The sequence below is a fragment of the Amblyraja radiata genome, chromosome 4 (genome assembly GCF_010909765.2).
Source record: "Amblyraja radiata isolate CabotCenter1 chromosome 4, sAmbRad1.1.pri, whole genome shotgun sequence".
Classification (NCBI taxonomy): domain Eukaryota; kingdom Metazoa; phylum Chordata; class Chondrichthyes; order Rajiformes; family Rajidae; genus Amblyraja; species Amblyraja radiata.
Genome location: NC_045959.1, coordinates 60,304,167 through 60,324,079, shown reverse-complemented (window position 1 = coordinate 60,324,079; position 19,913 = coordinate 60,304,167). Strand labels below are relative to the sequence as shown.

At 46.7% G+C, this 19,913-nt stretch overlaps 1 protein-coding gene across 1 annotated transcript in view; it reads right to left on the bottom strand.

The window, feature by feature from the left end:
- dlgap1 (DLG associated protein 1) overlaps positions 1-19,913 on the bottom strand; it is a 338,923-nt gene that overhangs the window by 15,740 nt on the left and 303,270 nt on the right. The window contains exon 9 of the mRNA XM_033019586.1: positions 14,207-14,619. Within this exon, the coding sequence (XP_032875477.1) occupies positions 14,207-14,619 (413 nt within the window). The remainder of the gene's footprint in view (positions 1-14,206; positions 14,620-19,913) is intronic.

Genomic DNA, 19,913 nt, shown 5'->3' with positions numbered 1-19,913 from the left:
CTCACTCACTCAACCTGTCCAGGTCACCCTGCAACCTCCTAACATCCTCTTCACAGCTCACACTGCCACCCAGCTTTGTGTCATCCGCAAACTTGCTAGTGTTGCTCCTAATTCCCTCTTCCAAATCATTAATATATATGGTAAACAGTTGCGGCCCCAACACCGAGCCTTGCCGCACCCCACTCGCCACTGCCTGCCATTCTGAAAAGGTCCCGTTCACTCCTGCTCTTTGCTTGCGGTCTGCCAACCAGTTTTCTATCCATGTCAACACCCTACCCCCAATAACATGTGCTCTAATTTTAGGCACCAGTCTCCCGTGCGGGACCTTATCAAAGGCTTTCTGAAAGTCTAGATACACTACATCCACTGGCACCCCTTCATCCATTTTACTTGTCACATCCTCAAAAAATTCCAGAAGATTAGTCAAGCATGATTTCCCTTTCATAAATCCATGTTGACTTGGACTCATCCTTTTACTGCTATCCAAATGCCCCATTATTACCTCTTTAATAATTGATTCCAGCATCTTTCCCACCACCGAAGTCAGGCTAACGTCTGTAATTCCCCGTTTTCTCTCTCGCTCCTTTCTTGAAATGTGGGATAACATTAGCTATCCTCCAATCCACAGGAACTGATCCTGAATCTATTGAACATTGGACATTTTTAAATGCTGCTATAGTACCTGCCACCTCTGGCAACTCATTCCATACCCCCACCACCATCTGAGTATAAAGGTTGTCCCTCTCTTGCCCCTCTCACCTTCAACCTATGTCCCCTGGTTCTTGATTCTCCTACCCTGTGTAAAGGACTCCCTGCATCGTCTTCTTGATTAGCAATTTTCAGAAAAGTGTTTTGTGGATTTACAGCAGGTGTGCCTCTCGCCTGCTCAGACAGGCAGGTTGAAATTGTAGGCATTAGGATCGACGTGGGATGTTGGTAGTTGAATGTCACCAGAAATGTAACCATTTTTAATAAGCACTCCATCTGTGTCTGTGGATGGTTGCCTATTATACTGCGTAGTATTGTCTTAATATAAATGAACAGTGCTGATTTGTTTCTGCCAGTGGCACATGATACCCATGAACTCTTTAACCTGTAATATTCTCTTGTGTAGTCTGCCGGTATCTTTTTCCCACAAAAATGTCTCAGGGTCTGAAGGGTCCCAACCCAAAACATCATCCATGTTCTCCAGAGATACTGCTGACCCACTTTGTTATTCCAGTGTTTTGTGTCTTTCTTTTCCTCAACACACCTGGCTGGATTTACAGTCAGTTTTTCAGCAGAGCAGAAAGTAAATAACAATACATTTATTATTTTGTTAAGTGGCTATCCAACTTGGGCGACCTAATTGGCGAGTTTAGAAGAGTTTGAAAAAATGACATGTTGAAGACCTCCTTCGACCTCCTTCGACTATGTTGAAGACCAGCTTCGACTAGCTGCGACTAGCTATGACTAACTTCGGGAAAATTGGACACCGAATAGTGGAGAGTGAAGACGACCTCCTTCGATCTCCTTCGACCTCCCTTCGACTATGATGAAGACTATCTACGGCAGGCACGTGCCATCAGGGGAGGCAAGGTAGGCACTGCCTACCCTGACTAAAATTATAAAATGGTAATTATTAAATATAAATAGTAAAGGCATGGGAGAATTATGCCTACCTAAGAGATCGATCTGTTAGGTAGGCATAATTCTCCGTGCCTTTCATCCGCTATACTTGCAACATGCGAAGGTCTGTGCAGCCCATGTGCCGTCGGCGCTGCTTCAAGCCGTCAATGACAGGGAGAGCTGAAGGCAGCAGAAATTCTGCCTTTGCACCGTGGACTGTGTGCATGCGCAGGAGCCTACTGCGCATGCGCAGCGCAAGTTTCTTGGCGGATTTTTCAAACATGGATTGTCATTATCTTAAGAGTATCTTAGGAAACAAAGAAAGAAGAATGAAGTTCGTGTACCGATAATGTGGTAAGTGAATTTCTTGGTGCTATATGTTTTTAAATACCATGTTTCCCGGGGTGGGGGGGGGGGGGAAGAGTTCCTTTCACAGCGTGAGAGGAGTGGCCCAGGGTAAAGTTGCGGGGAGGGCAGGAGCGTTGTGAAGGAGGGGGTCGGAGATCATGCTCACTGGCCGCTCGCCGGCTTCGCACATGTCAGCCGCTTCCCGCAAATCCTTAAATTCCAACAATTCCTTCAAGGGACCAATTGAGGTTACTCGGCTGTGGGAAGTTAAGGATTTGCAGGAAGCAACTGACATGAGTGAAGCCGGTGAGCGGCAGGTGAGAGATGTTCAGACGGAGAGCACTGCCAGAGGTGTGCTGACCGGCAGAAGGCGCTGAAGTGGTGGCCAGTTCTGCTGTCGGGTCCCGGCGGCCACTCGCAGCCACCCAAGCTGCTTCCCTTCCCGGCCACAATGCGGTGGCTCCGCACCCGGAGCGCTGCGGCAGCAGTGACTGAGTGGGTTACTAGCGTGATCCCCAACCCCATCCTTCTCAGTGCTCCTGCCCTCCCCACAACTTTAACCCTGATCAGACTCTCCACACGCTGTGAAAGCTCTCCCCCAATTGGTCCCTTGAATTAGTATTAGTGTAAACTTATTCATACATTCATTCATTATTGTCATTCAATAAGATCACAACTGATTCAACCCGGTGTGCTCCCATTTATCCCACCATCCCTCCACCTGCCGTCACCCTCCACCCCCCACTCATTCAGTAATTCAGAATGAAGCAAATTTGGAAGCCTTGGGCAAATTGAATTGTTACTTTCTTTATTTTTATTTTTTATTTTTACGGAGAGGAGAACAATCTGCGCATGCGCGGTTTAAGATTTTATTTTTAAAGCCGACTGACTGACTACCCTGAATAATTACTGACGGCACGTGCCTGATCTACGACTACCTTCGACTACCCTCGATTACCTACGACTAACATGCCGAACTACTACGACTAAACCTAACGGTAAAAAAAGTTTTGATTTTTTCCACGGCGACCTTTCTTTACTCGCGGGCATTTTTTTAACATATTGAAAAAAATGCCGCGACCTAGCTGAGGCCTCGAGTACACGGAAACCACCCTCAAGCATGAAGGAGAGTTACGAAGACCTCCTACAACCTCGTGTCAACCATGCTGCGAGTATGAGTCGAGGGCAAACTCGCCAGAACTCGCGGATTAGGTTGCCCAAGTGGGACAGGCCCTTTAGGGTTACATTTGGTGATTTTCATTTGGCTACGATATTTTAAGATTCTTTGTTGATTACTCGTAAAGGAAGTTGTTCAAGAAATGGTTAAATTTCTCCACCATTTCATGTACTGGAATATCAGTTTAGATATGCACTGTTATACGTGTACTCATTTTTATTCTGTAAAACAAAATAGATTTGTTCTCACTCGGATGTAAAGGGCAACTTGTAGCTCCCACAGTGGATCAGCGAGTTTACCCATTATTTACGGAGCCTTGCAGAATCCCTGGTCTTGTATGAAGTGACGGAGCTAGGACAACTGTTGGGAGACAGCAGCTGCCGTTGGATTGCTGTGAATAAACTAATGCCTTCATCCCTGGTTGCAATTGAAGGAATACTGAAAAACATGTAGATATGTCATTGAATTTCGATAGGAAGTGGTTCTGCTGAGGCCTTCAATGGGACTTTTATCTTCCAAACGGATACAGCTGGTAAATCGAGGCAAATCCAGTGCAGATGTGGGGACCACCCAGGAATGCAGGACATGATTTTGTCTGCAGAACAAAGATTGGGCTCCTAAATTTATTTTTTACTTTCTAAGTCGATATAGCAGTTGCAATTTTCATGCCAAACCTTGCTATGTCTCGCCTTTGGTTGTCTTTTCCGCCACCTTCCCAATTCCTTCTTCGCTTGGTTTCGGGAGAGATCTCCAATGCGACTTGCCTCGTAACATAACTGTGCTTCTTTGAGACATGGGAAGAAGTGGGGGCAAATAAAGGGTCATGGGTGTATGGAGCGAGCTGCCAGAGGAGGTAATTGACGCAGGGACTGTTGCAACGTTAACAAACAATTAGACAGGTACATGGATCGGACAGGTTTAGAGGGATATGGGCCAAATATGGGCAGGTGGAACTTGTGTAGATGGGACATGTTGGTCGGTGTGGGAAAATTGGGCGCAAGGGCCTGTTTCTACGCTATTTGATCCTATGACACCTGGCAAAAGCCTCAAAGTCACGGAGAGAATCTCCAAACTTAGCACTGACGGTACCTTGAGTCAGGATTGAACTCAGGCCACTGCAAATGTGAGATGCAGCACTAACCGTTGTACTGCCATGCTGCTATGAGCGAATAAAATTATGTTTAGAATCTCCAATGCTTTGAACAGAAGATCAGTGGCCTCATGCCACACACCTCTGTACCTCTGATCACAGTTGATGTCAGATCAAAGTTCATAAGGGTGAAGATAGTGCTGGAGTAACTCAGCGGGACAGGCAGCATCTCTGGAGGAAAACGATGGGTGATATTTCAGCCGGGGACCCTTCTTCCTGAGAGCAAACCTGCGGAAAGCTACTGGGCTGGATGGAATCCCCAGTCTTGTCCTCAGAAGCTGCACGGACCAGCTGGTTGGAGTATCTGTGGACATCTTTAGCCCCTCCACACTCCATTCTGAAGTCCCCACCTGCTTGAAGATGACTATTATTGTCTTGATGCCAAAAAGCAAGGTAGCGTGCAGTTGGGCACATTGATGCAGCAGTAGAGTTGCTGTCTTACAGCGCCAGAGATCCAGGGTCGATCCTGACCATGTCTGTATGGAGTTTCTACGTTCACCCAGTGACCGTATGGGCTTTCCCCGGGTGCTCTTGATTCATCCCACATTCCAGTCGTGCATATTTGTCGGGTTATTTGGGTTCTGTACATTTTTCCTAGTGCGCAGGAAAGAACTAGGAGTAACTCAGCGGGTCAGGCAGCATTGACATAAGCAGGAATATCTCCCATTCATGTTCTCCAAAGATGCTGCCTGACCCACTGAGTTACTCCAGCACTTTGAGTCCCTCATTGTTAATGATGGAAACGGTTTTGTATTGAATTACAAATATCAGCTGAGGTAACAAATCATACAATCTATTGTACTTAACATGCACATTTAGTAATGGCTGTACATTTTTATGCTTCTTTGGTGTATTCAATTAAACCTATAAATCAAAGTCAAACCAGACTGGAAGAAATGGAAGATGAAAGCTTTCTCACCTCTTTGTTTACAACAGAATGGTGGCAACAAGGTAGGTACAATGAGCAAACAAGGAAATCTGATCTGGCAAGTGATCATTTAAGGGACAAAGGAGTAATAGAAAGTCATTCTCCATGGAGAAACAGGCAGCTATTATACTGTTGTTACTGAGCAGGTTTGGGATTGCTAGAACTCTTAAGGGTCTGTCCCACTTGGCCGTCATTTGCGCGCCATTTACGCAACCACCAAAAATGTGGGCGTTGGGTTATGACGCACGGGTAGCGCGTGATGGGCGCATGGAGAGGCGTGGAGGAGTGTGGAGTTGCGCGCAGTATTGCGCGGCACTCCAGGATTTCGTGCTGCACAAAATCCGTGCGCGCTACCTGCGAGACATATCACGTACGCACGCTGACGTATATTGGGTACGCACGCTGACGCATTGGCGTCCCGACGACTCACGTGTATCGCGTGGTTACGCATGGTTACGTCACCGTGCATAACCATGCGTCGCTGCGTGCCGCAGGGTATTCTAATGTCGTCACGCGCACCAGACGGCATGATGACGCGTGATTTGCGCGCGATGTCGCGCGTAACGTGGCATTGACATATTTTACATATGACGCGTAAATGAGACGCAAATGACAACCAAGTGGGACAGGCCCTTTAGTATCTTACAACTGATAACTCAGTCCAGGTATCTGAAGATGGTGAACATTCTAAATGTGTCACCCCTTCTTACAACATCGAAGGAGACCACTTGACACATCAAATAAATGCTGGCTCTGACAGCAATTTAATTTCCCCATTAATTTTCTGTGTATAGATGCACAATGCTGGAGTAACTCAGCGGGTCAGGCAGCATTGACATGACGTAAAGATCGCGCCTGCCTGCGCAAAACAATTTGCCAGCAGCTCAACAGAAGAGGATTAATAACAGCTACAATCAACTCACCTGGATCAGAAAAATAGCAGAAATCGGTGCCATAATGGACATGCTGTTAGTGCACTTGAAGGCACTAGCGATATCGCGATCTCCCACAGCTGCGGGAGCCCCCGACTGCAAGCGTTCCCTCAATCGCTGGAGAGCACCTGACCCGACTGGGGATCACATGTACTGTACCTGGAGATACCGGGAAGACCTCCGGAGCCGACGGGCAGGATCTCCCAGCAGCAACAGAGCTGGAGCTGCCGACTGTGAGGTAATCCCCGATCGCAACGGAGCTGGAGCTGCCGTCTGCGAGGGAATCCCCGTTCCAGCTCAGGTTCGCAGAACAGCAGGTACAGTAAACACAGTACCTGGAAACAACGGCGAGGCCTCCATTGTGTCCGGAAACGTGGCCGACGGGCAGGACTTCAGGTCAGACTGAAGCACAGGGGACTTCGGCCCCCTCTCCCTACTATCCTACTGGCCAACGTACAGTCCCTTGAAAATAAAGTGGAGGACTTAAGGTCAAGGCTGCTTTACCAAAGGGAGCTGAGGGAATGCTCTGTGTTCTGCTTCACAGAGGCATAGAAACTTAGACATAGAAACATAGACAATAGGTGCAGGAGGAGGCCATTCGGCCCTTCAAGCCAGCACCGCCATTCATTGTGATCATGGCTGATCGTCCCCTATCAATAACCCGTGCCTGCCTTCTCCCCATATCCCTTGATTCCACTAGCCCCTAGAGCTCTATCTAACTCTCTCTTAAATCCATCCAGTGACTTGGCCTCCGCTGCCCTCTGTGGCAGGGAATTCCACAAATTCACAACTCTCTGGGTGAAAAAGTTTTTTCTCACCTCAGTCTTAAATGGCCTCCCCTTTATTCTAAGACTGTGTGGCCCCTGATTCTGGACTCGCCCAACATTGGGAACATTTTTCCTGCATCTAGCTTGTCCAGTCCTTTTATAATTTTATCTGTTTCTATAAGATCCCCCTCATCCTTCTAAACTCCAGTGAACACAAGCCTAGTCTTTTCAATCTTCCCTCATATGACAGTCCCGCCATCCCAGGGATCAATCTCGTGAACCTCCGCTGCACTGCCTCAATCACAAGGATGTCCTTCCTCAAATTACACAACACAAAAACGCTGGACACTGCAGCAAAAACTCAAGAGATGTTTATGGTCGCTACCCTCCATAGTTCAATCTTCACTGCAATCTGTCTGAACCAGGGTCCCGACCTGAAACGTGACATGGCTCACCCTCAGCTCCCCAGACTCAGCAGTCCAGCCTGAATGTTTCTCCATCCATCGCATGGACCGTACACTGGCATCTGGGAAAGGGAGAGGAGGGGGCGTCTGCCTCATGGTCAACTCTGCATGGTGCTCAGACGTGGCAGTCCTATCCAACTCCTGCTCTCCACACCTGGAACACCTGGCTGTGAAGTGCCATCCCTTCTATCTACTGAGGGAATTCACCTCCATCATCCTGACCGCGGTCTACATCCCACCCCAGGCTGATGTCCATCTGGCACTGGGGTGCTGCACGCCGTGGTCAATAAGCACCAGACGGCTTACCCCGAGGCATTTACCACCATAGCCGGGGACTTCAACAAAGCCAACCAGAAGAAATCGCTTCCTAACTTCTACCAACATGTCTCCTGCAGCACCAGAGGATCAAACTCCCTTGACCACTGCTACACGACCATCAAAGACGCCTATCGCTCTAACCCTCGCCCTCACTTCGGTAAATCCGACCATACTGCGGTGCTGCTTCTTCCTGCCTACAGGCAGCAATTGAAGAAAGCACCCCCAGAGGTGAGGACTGTACAGAGCTGGTCGGGAGGGGCAGAGGAACAACTCCAGGACTGTTTGGAGTCTGTAGACTGGGCAATGTTCAAGGACTCGGCAACGGACCTGAACGAATACGCCACAGTCGTCACAGACTTCATTAAGAAATGTGTGGAGGACTGCATCCCAACAAAAACCTTCCGAGTGTTTCCTAACCAGAAGCCTTGGATGAATCATGAGATCCGCACTCTTCTGAAGTCCAGATCCCGGGCATTTAGGTCTGGAGATACAGAGACCTACAAAAAGTCCAGATATGACCTTGGTAAGGCCATCAAAAAGGCCAAAACGGACATCTGCTCCAAGCTGGAGGATGAGACGGATGTTCCGCCATCACCTCCCACAAGACGAAATCAGGAGGCAGCTCAAATGTTAGCAAAGCATCGCTCCTTGACGAGCTCAATGCGTTTTACCCACGCTTTGATAGGGAGAACACGCGAGCCCCCATTCGCCGTGATATTTCTGTCACAGTCACAGAGGACAACGTCAGAAGATCCTTCAGAGGGGTGAACCCTCGAAAAGTGCCTGGACCCAATGGTATACCCGGTCGTGTTCTAAAAACCTGTGCGGACCAACTGGCTGGAGTTTTTACAGACATTTTCAACCTCTCACTTCTGAGGTCAGAGGTTCCCACTTGCTTTAAAAGGGCATCAATTATACCGGTGCCCAAGAAGTGCAAGTTGACGTGCCTCAATGACTATCGACCATTGGCACTAACGTCTGTGGTGATGCGTTGAGAGGTTGATTATGGCGCATATCAACTCCTACCTCGACAAGAACCTCGACCCACTGCAGTTCGCTTACTGCCACAACAGATCAACGGTGGATGCGATCTCACAGGCCCTTCACTCCGCTCTGGACAACAAAAACTTATATGTCAGGCTGTTATTCATTGACTACAGCTCGGCATTTAATGCAATTACCCCGCCCAAAGCTGGTTACCAAGCTCAGATCTGGGTCTCTGCGCATCCCTCTGCAATTGGATCCTCGACTTCCTCACCCACAGACCAGTCTGTCCGTATTGGTGGAAATGTGTCATCCTCAATAACAATCAGCACGGGAGCACCTCAAGGCTGCGTGCTCAGCCCTCTGCTTTACTCATGACTGCGTAGCCGGACATAGTGCGAACTCCATCATCAATTTCGCTGACGACACCACTGTTGTGGGACGAATCACTGATGGAGACGAGTCAGAGTACAGAAGTGAGATCGACCGATTGACCAAATGGTGCCAGCACAATAACCTGGCTCTCAACACCAGCAAAACCAAGGAACTGATTGTGGACTTTGGAAGGGGTAGGATAGAGACCCACAATCCCGTTTATAATAACGGGATGATGGTGGAAAGGGCCAAGAACTTCAAATTCCTGGGCGTGCACATTTACGAAGATCTTTCCTGGTCCCAGCACACTGATGCAATTATAAAGAAAGCACATCAGCGCCTCTACTTCCTGAGAAGATTACGGAGAGTTTGTCGAAGAGGACTCTCTCGAACTTCTACAGGTGCACAGTAGAGAGCATGCTGACTGGTTGCATCGTGGCTTGGTTCGGCAACTTAATTGTCCAGGAGCAGAAAAGAATGCAGAAAGTTGTGATCACTGCCCAGTCCATCATCGGCTCTGACCTCCCCACCATCGAAGGGATCTATCACAGTCGCTGCCTCAGAAAGGCTGCCAGCATCATCAAGGACCCACACCATCCTGGCCACACACTCATCTCTCCGCTACCATCGGGTAGAAGGTACAGGAGCCTGAGATCTGTTACATCCAGGTTCAGGAACAGCTCCTTCCCCACAGCCATCAGGCTATTAAACTCACCAACAAACAGACTCTGAACTGTAACAGCCTATTGCACTTTATCTGTTTATTTATTTGTATATTGAATTGAACTGAACTGTTCTGTATTTATGCTTACAATATTCTATTGTGCTGCAGCAAGCAAGAATTTCATTGTCCTATATGGGACACATGACAATAAACTCTCTTGACTTGACTTGACTTGAACATTTCTGAAGAAGGGTCTTGACCTGACTCGAAACGTTACCTATTCCTTTTCCCCAGAGATGTTCCTTGACCTGCTAAGTCTATGTTCAGTTGAAACCAGCATCTGCAGTGACCTCCTACAAATTCTCTGCACAACCTATACTCATCAACTATTCCTGGATTCTACCATTTATCTACACAAATGGGTGCATAAAAGTGCATTCTAATATGGCAACAGCAATTATTTAAGTCAATGACCTCTGCTGAAAATCTTTGCCGTTTACTTTAGCAAATTTCTGCCAATGCAACTTTTTAATTTTAGTTTAGTTTAGTTTAGAAATACAGTGCGGAAACAGGCCCTTCGGCCCACCGGGTCCGCACCGACCAGCGATCCCCGCACATTGACACTATCCTGCACACACTAGAGACAATTTATATTTATACCAAGCCCCTGGACGTCTTTGGAGTGTGGGAGGAAACCAAAGATCTCGGAGGAAACCCACAGGGTCATGGGGACAACATACAAACTCCATACAGACAACCCCCGTAGCCGGGGTTGAACCTGGGTCTCTGGCGCGGTGAGCACTGTATGGCAGCAACTCTACCGCTGTGCCATTGTGGCACACTTGCTGTCTGTTTAAACTGCAATTTTGAAAATCGAACACAAAGAAACACAACATTTTCATCTTTTAGAATTATAGAATGCTAGAAAACAGAACGTAGAACAGTACAGCTCAGGAACAGGCCCCTCAGCCTACAAAGACTCTGCTGAACATGATCTCCTCTGCCTACCTGTGATCCATATCACTCTATTCCCTGCACATACATGCGCCTATCGGAAAGACTCTTAAACTCCACTATCAAATCTGCCTCCAGGCACCCATAACTCTGTGTGTAAAAAACTTCCCACACACATGTATACATAACTAAAACTCTGATCTTGTTATCTTCCGGTTTGGCGGTCATTCTATTTGCGCAAAAACGGTACGCGAGAGCGCTACGATTTTTCGCCAGCTTACTAACTGTTCTCCTGTGCTGCAATTGCACCAAGTTTCGTTCCCAGCCTGGCCCAACCCAACCCGGCCCAGCCCCAACTTAGCCCAGCTCAGCCCAGCCCAGAACGGAGTCGGAGATGTCGCCAAACGGAAAGCGGAGACTCTGATCCCAGTGGAGAAGAATGACAAGTGAAGCAACCGGTGGCCAGTGCGCGCTGTGAGTCCCCATCGCACCGCCAACCCCTTCCCCTCTGGTCCCCCTCGCTGGCTCCTGCCCCTCCCCCCCGTGGTACCGCACTCTCCCCCATGGCTCTTCCCCCGTCTTTCCTCCGAGCTCTCTCCCACCCTACCCCCACACCCCTCTCCCCGCCCACAAACCACTCCCTCCCACGACTCCTCCCCGCCCCCACACCCATCTCCTCCGCAACCCCCCCGCCCCCACACCCCTCCCCCCCACAATCCCCCCGCCCACACACCCCTCCCCCCCGCAATCCCCCCCTCCCACACACCTCCCCCAACCCCTCTGCCCACACATACCCCCCTCCCACACACCCCTCACAACCCTCCCCTGCCGACACATCCCGACAACGCCACACCCCCGCCCACACACCCCTCCCCTCTCCCCCCGCCCACACACCCCTCTCCCCGCCCACACACCCCTCCCCTCCATCCCCACCCACACACCCCTCTCCCCCGCAACCCCCCCCCCCGCAACCCCCACAACCCGTCCTCACCCTCACAAACTCCCCTCTACCCCACAACCCCCCGTTCCCCTCACAACCCCCTCCCTCCCCCACACCCATAGACTCATCCTCCACAACACCCCCTGCCTACAACCCCCGCCCACACACCCCCTCCCCTCAACAACCCCCTGCCCACAAACACCCCTCCCCCAAACCACCCCCTCCCACATCCTCCCTCCCCCACACACACCCTCCTCCCCCCACATCCCTCTCGCCCCCCCTCGCAAATCCCTCCAGCCCATATACACACCTCCCCTCCCACCCTGACACCCCCCCCCCCCCCCCCCCAACCACACACACCCTGTGGTGACTGGGATCCAATGCGTCCCACTTCGTCTAGTCTTCTTTAAACTTTGCCTCTCTCAACCCCTCATTTTTATCCTGCGGAAAAGATTAATACTGTCTACCCTATCTACGCCTCTCATAAAATGTTCATCTCATTTATGTGTGATTAATTCCTTCCTTCTTCATCCCAACAATGTTGATTAAATATATTTAAGCAGATCCCATGTGAATCAATTAAAATTTTAGAATTTGCGTAAAATTCCCTCCAATTTTGATTAAATGATCCTTTCCTTACAGTTTTTTAATGGACAAAAACAATAGTTGCTGGAGCTGTCATGAACTTCACGCTGAGGAGTGTCTGTCGCTGAGGAGTGAATGATACTTTCTGAATGAATGATACTCTATTGCCACATGTACCAAGGTACTGAGAAGGAAAAGATAACATTGGTACAGACACCTTATGCTTTGTGTGTTCTTGATTTACACGTTCATAGAATAACATACTTGTGTAATTCATAAGATCATAAGTGCTAGGAGCAGAATTAGGCCATTCAACCCATCAAGTCTACACTGCCATTAAATCATGGCTGATCTATTTCTTCCTCCTAACCCCATTCTCTTGCCATTTCCCCATAACCTCTGACACTCTCTTCACATCCACTCTATCCAAGCCAACCAAGTCATTTAGTGATTATTACCAAAGTTTAATTGACTTGGTTCTACTTTTGGGACTAACGCGCTCAAATTTAAGCCTGGCACTGCATGGCAGTTCTGTTGCCTGCGGTGCCTGGCCTATTTGATTTGCACCCTTTTTGATCTACTCGCTGCTGTTCAAGCACGCAACCCTGCGTGAAACACAAAGTGCCTGTATTACAGTTTGCAGCTGGAATTGCAGTAGTTATGGCTCTAAATTACATACACCAATAACCCTGCCTTAGGAATTGTTAAAGATGTCCTAATATCTGTCTGTCTTTGATGTGTAGGAAGGAACTGCAGATGCTGGTTTACACCGAAGATAGACAAAACATGCTGGAGTAACTCAGTGGGACAGGCAGCATCTCTGGAGAGAAGGTGATGTTTTGGGTCGAGACCCTTCTTCAGACTAGTGTCTGAAGACTGTCTGTCTTTAATGTGGAGATGTCTCAACCGACTGCGAACCGGGGTCAGGCGGTCAGGGGTGACAATGCATAAATGGGGCTACATCGAGGGTACAACAACCTGTGACTGTGGCACACAGACCCAGACAATGCAACACCTACTGCAATGCCCATTGCTGGATAATCCATGTACTACTGCAGACCTTGCACTAACACTCCAGTAGCGCAACGATGTGTACAGCAGTGGCATAAGGACACGAAAGAAGAAGACATATGTGTATAGCATAAGGCCACGAAAGAAGACGAATGTGATAGATTTTGAGCAGGAAATGCACACCTCTCTTATTCTCCACTTTCGGACAGTAGAAGGCCAAGTGGCATCTGAAAATGTTTGCGACATTGTTCAACCTAACTTTGAAAGTATCAACTGCTTTTGATGTTCTTTTCATGTCACAGGTACTATCGCAACGTTTAAGAAACATTTGGACAGATACACGGATAGTACAGGTCTAGAGGGATATGGGCCAAATGTAGGTGGGGGGGGGGGGGGGGCTAGTGTAGATGGGACATGTTGGTGAGCGTGGGCAAATTGGGCCTAAGGGCCTGTTTACACGCTGTATGGCTCTATGACACAATTTAGAAAAATGTTTTATATATCACCACTTTAAACAGAAATTTTATTTCACCCATCCAAATGAGCCCTACTCCCCCCATTTTTTCTTGCCTTAATTTTGGTAAAATTAGGCAGTGAACAATTAAACAAGCCAACCTTAGATGAATTTAGTTTAGTTTAGTTAGAGATACAGTGCAGAAACAGCCCGCTAAGACAAGTGATCCCTGCACACTAACTTGAACCTCCACCTGAGGGACAATTTACACTTTTACCAAAGCCAATTAACCTACAAACCTGTACTTCTTTGGAGTGTGGGACGCAGCACCCAGAGAAATCCCATGCGGGTAATGAGGAGAACGTACAAACTCCGTACAGATAGCAACCATAGCCAGGATTGAATCTGGGTCTCTGGCGCTGTAAGGCAGCAACTCTACTGCTACACCTCCGTGCCAGCCTGAATGTTATGTAACAAGTGGTTTTATGTTTGTTTCTTATGCAGGATAGAATTTGTTACCTGTTGTGGATTTTCTACATTCACTTACTTTCTTCAGAAAGGGCATTTTCTTGTTCTTCATTCTCCATCTGTTGGCACCAGGCATCCATGCGCTCCTTTTCAGCTTGAAGCAGTTTCATAAACCATCGACCGTCCCTTTGACACACTGACCTCTGACCTGCTTCTACTTCTGCCTCTGATGTAGAGTCAATCCAGGGTTCAGGAGGTGGCAGAAAAGAAGGATCAAAAATTGAGTCAAAGGCGTTTTCTTGTGCTCTGGCCTGCAAATGGTTGTCCTCGGATCCAAGAAAGCTAGCTGTACATGTGTCTTTGGAGAGCTGTCTTAGCAATGGATTTGAAACAACCACCTGGGGTTCCACTGTAATTTCTGAATGGTCTCTGGAATCCAGATCGGCCTGCACTGCTGTAGTCACACTGTTTGACCGTGTAAATCTTCGAAAACTACAAGAGAATAATAATTGTTAGAACATTTTAATGGAAATTCGTTCCACGTTTAAAATATTAAAAATGTACCATAGATGATATCAGTATTCTGGACCTGCATTGATCCAGTGGGTCTATGCAATGGCAGGTTTGAGCTACATAAAATAGGAACATCCCAGATTAATGGATTCTCAGTTGCAGAGGAAGGGCTATTGGTTTTATTGGTCTCACACCTGGCAGTTGCTAAATACAATTTTTAGACTTCTGCTTTAAAAACCATATTTCCTCCGAATTGTAGAGTAACAGACACAATGTGGAGAGAACAATGTGTACAAAGAAAAATAATATTGTTAGTTTGTTTTGTTTAGTTTAGGGATACGGAAACAGGCCATTCAGCCCACGCCGACCAGCGGTCCCCGCACACTAACACTATCCTACACACATTAGGGACAATTTACATTTATACCAAGCCAATTAACCTGCAATTAACCATCTTTAGCGTGTGGGAGGAAACCAAAGATCTCAGAGAAAACCCACACAAGTCACTGGGGGAACGTACAACCTCCATACAGACAAGCACCCGTGGTCAGGATCGAACCCGGGTCTCTGGTGCTGTAAGTCAGTAGTTCTACCGCTGCACCACCTACTGTGTGATGCTTACATCAGATATTTCTCATCTATAAATTTTTTATAAATATAAGTTACTAAAATCAAAAAATTTTAAGCATCAAATACAATTACATCAAATTATATTTTATGTTATAAATACATCTTATTGCACCAAGGCAAATTCCTTGTAGGTGAATACTTGGTCAATAAACTAATTCATTCATTCATCTTAAGTTGCAGAAATTATGACAGTTTTATTTACTATAATAACTGCCCCAAATCAATTTTAATCAGCATTAAAATAAAAATCTCAACATTAAAATGTATACCATTTAACTATTTAGGATGTTTCACAATAAAGAATGTAATAATGTTACATTTACAAATCAACTACATGCTCTTGAAAATAACTCAAAACATTTTGCAGAATTATATTAATATTGTTTACACAGATAAACCTGAAAATTCACAAAATATGCTCTGTCAAATGGGAACAAGTCAACTGTAACATCAAGACAATTTTCTGTTCCTCTGAACCCCATATAGACTTTTCACCTAACATAAATATTCTCCCTGGAATATTGCTTTATTTTGGTGGAGAACAGACTCCTGCAGACTGAAAAACTGAAAACATAGCACTTATATTTGTAATTATCTGTGGCGTAAATACAGGCGCTCCCGGAGTTTCAAATTACCTGACTTAATTAAGCTTTTGGGCCCCATATCGGAAGATGGATGTGCTGGTGCTGTGGGGAAGGTCCAGCGGAGGTTTACGAGAAGGAATGAGTGGGTTAACATATGATGTGCATTTGACGGCACAGGGCCTCTACCCGCTGGAGTTTAGAAGGATGGGGAGGTGGGGGGGGGGGGGACTTCCATGAAACTTACCGAATATGGGATAGAGTGGATGTGGAGAGGATGTTTCCACCAATGGAAGAGTCTAGGACCAGAGGTCACCAGACCTCAGAATTAAAGGATGTTACTTTAAGAAGGAGATGAGGAGGAATTTCTTTAGTCAGAGGGTTGTGAATCTGTGGAATTCATTGCCACAGAAGGCTGTGAAGGCTGCTTGAATACATGAGAGTTCCTCTAGGGACATAAATCATTCATTAAGGGCTCGGCTGGACTGTGCGCTGCTCCAAGAGGCTGAGATTATGGACTGAACGCGGCCAGCAACGGTGGAGGTCATGGCAGAAACGCTTGGCCAGGTCGACCACAGGATAACGGGCTTTCATGGTCAGGTCAAGAACGCCGTACTTGCAAATTGGGACTTGAAAATGGCAATTCTGTATTTTGCTGCACAACTGCTATACACTTGCGCTGTATCTGAGATGCTTATCTAAGATGTACCTAAGTGCTCATGTTGAAGGATACTTGTAGTGAACTGTATACAAATATGATTGTGGTAAAGTACAGAGATTGAATAAGATTTGTTTGCAGTATGTAGAAAACTTTTTCAAGATGTCTAACTTGCATTCACTGGTAGGGAAATAGGATGGTTTACAAATGCCAGTGTGTTCTGAAGGGCGTGCTGGATGGTTGAAGCAGTTGTGTGCCAATGATCATTATTCTGGAGTTCTGCAGTCATCAACAATGCTTCAAGACAATGAAACTGAAAGGACATTGTAACGTTACAAGGACAGGCAGGCAATGGCGAGTGGAGTACCGCAAGGCTCAGTGTTGGGGCCGCAACAATTTACCATATATATTAATGATTTGGAAGAAGGAATTAGGAGCAACACTAGCAAGTTTGCAGATGACACAAAGCTGGGTGGCAGTGTGAACTGTGAAGAGCATGTTCGGAGGTTGCAGGGTGACCTGGACAGGTTGAGTGAGTGGGTAGATGCGTGGCAGATGCAGTATAATATAGATAAATGTGAGGTTATCCACTTTGGCGGCAAAAACAAGGAGGCAGATTATTATCTCAATGGGGTTAGGTTAGGTAAGGGGAAGGTGCAAGCTGGGCGTCCTTGTACACCGGTCACTGAAAGTTGGCGTGCAGGTACAGCAGGCAGTGAAGAAAGCTAATGGAAAGTTGGGCTTCATAACAAGAGGATTTCAGTATAGGAGCAAGGTTCTTCTGTAGTTGTATAGGGCTCTGGTGACACCACATCTGGAGTATTGTGTACAGTTTTGTCTCCAAATTTGAGGAAGGACATCCTTGTGATTGAGGCAGTGCAGCGTAGGTTCACGAGATTGATCCCTGAGATGGCGGGACTGTCATATGAGGAAAGATTGAAAAGACTAGGCTTGTATTCACTGAAGATTAGAAGGAGTAGGGGGGATCTTATAGAAACATATGAAATTATAAAAGGACTGGACAAGCTAGATGCAGGATAAATGTTCCCAATGTGGGGCGAGTCCAGAACCAGAGGCCGGAGTCACAGAATAAAGGGGAGGTTATTTAAGACTGAGGTGAGAAAAAACATTTTCACTTTGAGAGTTGTGAATTTATGGAATTCCATGCCACATAGGGCAGTGGATGGATTTAAGAGAGAGTTAGATAGAGCTCTATGGGGCTAGTGGAGTCAAGGGATATGGAGAGAAGGCAGGCATGGGTCATTAACCATATAACAATTACAGCACGGAAACAGGCCATCTCGACCCCTCTAGTCCGTGCCGAACACATAATCTCCCCTAGTCCCATATACCTGCGCTCAGACCATAACCCTCCATTCCTTTCCCATCCATATAACTATCCAATTTATTTTTAAATGATAAAAACGAACCCGCCTCCACCACCTTCACTGGAAGCTCATTCCACACAGCTACCACTCTGAGTAAAGAAGTTCCCCCTCATGTTACCCCTAAACTTCAGTCCCTTAATTCTCAAGTCATGTCCCCTTGTTTGAATCTTCCCTACTCTCAGTGGGAAAAGCTTTTCCACGTCAACTCTGTCTATCCCTCTCATCATTTAAAAAACCTCTATCAAGTCCCCCCTTAACCTTCTGCGCTCCAAAGAATAAAGCCCTAACTTGTTCAACCTTTCTCTGTAACTTAGTTGCTGAAATTGATATTGATAGGGGGACAGGGGTCGATCAGCCATGATCACAATGAATGGCGGTGCTGGCTCGAAGGGCCGAATGGCCTCCTCCTGCACCTATTTTCTATGTTTCTATGACAGAATGGTAGGTACATGAAGTATAGATGATGGAGTCTTGAGCAAAAAGTGCTGGGGTAACTCAGTGGGTGAGGCAGCATCTCTGACGAATGTGGTTGGCAACGTTCTGGGTCAGGCTGATTGTAGTAAGGGGGAGGAGAATGTCAGAACAAAGCTGTCATGTGGAACTGAGGCTGAATCCAGAGATTCTGCGGGAGAGGGGAGGGGCGACGGGGAGATGGTGAGAATAGGAGGTTTGCTTAATAATAACTAACTGGGGAGCAGGGCTGATCAGAGAGAACAAGGGCTGAAGAAGGCCAGGTGTGGAGAGGGACATCGGTTCGCGGGACAACTGGAATGGAGGCGACGGCTGCAATGGGCCTTTGTGGCCAGCTGCAGCTGGGACTGTAAATTGGCACCAAAATAGCACCTCTTTAGCTGGGCACCAATCTAGCACTGTACAATAAAGGCCATGATTGTTATTTCCAATTTCTCCCATAATAGCTCAAAATGAGTGGTGCATGGAGAATGACATAAACTCAGATTAGATATGCATGAAGTTATTTCACACATACAAGTGTGAAACACACCCGGATCTGTCTGGTTGAATGTGGGAATGGCAGCGTATATATAACCAGGAGAGGGTCACTTCTGCGTTTCCCTCTGTGGTAAGTACATTTACAATCATTGTCTGTGGAAATAAACAGCGCCTGCTACGCCATCTAATTTCTAGGCATGTTTATTCTTAAAGTTTAATGTGTGAGAATTTACAACGAAAACTCGCCAGACTGGAAATGTTTCTTTGTAAAGAAATGTTGTTAATAAGCAACTGTGTGGCTGAGCACAAGAAGGTCACGATATCCATAATCATTCCCTCTGCAACTGAGCACATAATACGCAGCTGGATTTATTTTTCTTTCAACAGTTGGAACTGTTAGATTTAACATTGTTTGTTTCAAACCAAAAATGACATTGTTTGTTTCAAATCAAAAACTATGACAACGGAAATATGAAACTGCTGCAGTAATAGAAAGATTGAATAAGCTGAGAGACTAGGGCGGCACAGCTAGTGGAGCAGCGGTAGAGTTGCTACCTTACAGCGCCAGAGACCCGGGTTCGATCCCAACTACAGGTGCAGAGTTTGTACGTTCTCCCTGTGACCGCGTGGGTTTTCTCCGAGATCTTCGGTTTCCTCCCACACTCCAAAGACATACAGGTTTGAGAGGCTAATTGACTTGGTATAATTGTAAATTGTCCCTAGTGTGTGTAGGATAGTGTTAATGTGCGGGGATCGCTGGTCGGTGCAGACTCGGTGTGCCGAAGGGCTGTTTCCACGCTGCTCTAAACCAAACTAAACAATCAAGTGAAAAACAGTAATCGTACAGTTAAAATTCTTGTAGAACTAAAGAACTGTAGACCCACTGAGTTACTCCAGCACTTGTTCAGCTATTTTATTAAAGGGGCAACCAAACACAAAAGTGCTACAACATATCATAGTTAATTTAATGAAAACACATGAAATTTAATTGAAACAGTGGCAGTTTTGGAATGCTTTTCTCCTGTTTCAGGACTTCTATTTTGTTTTCAATCACTTTCATGTGTA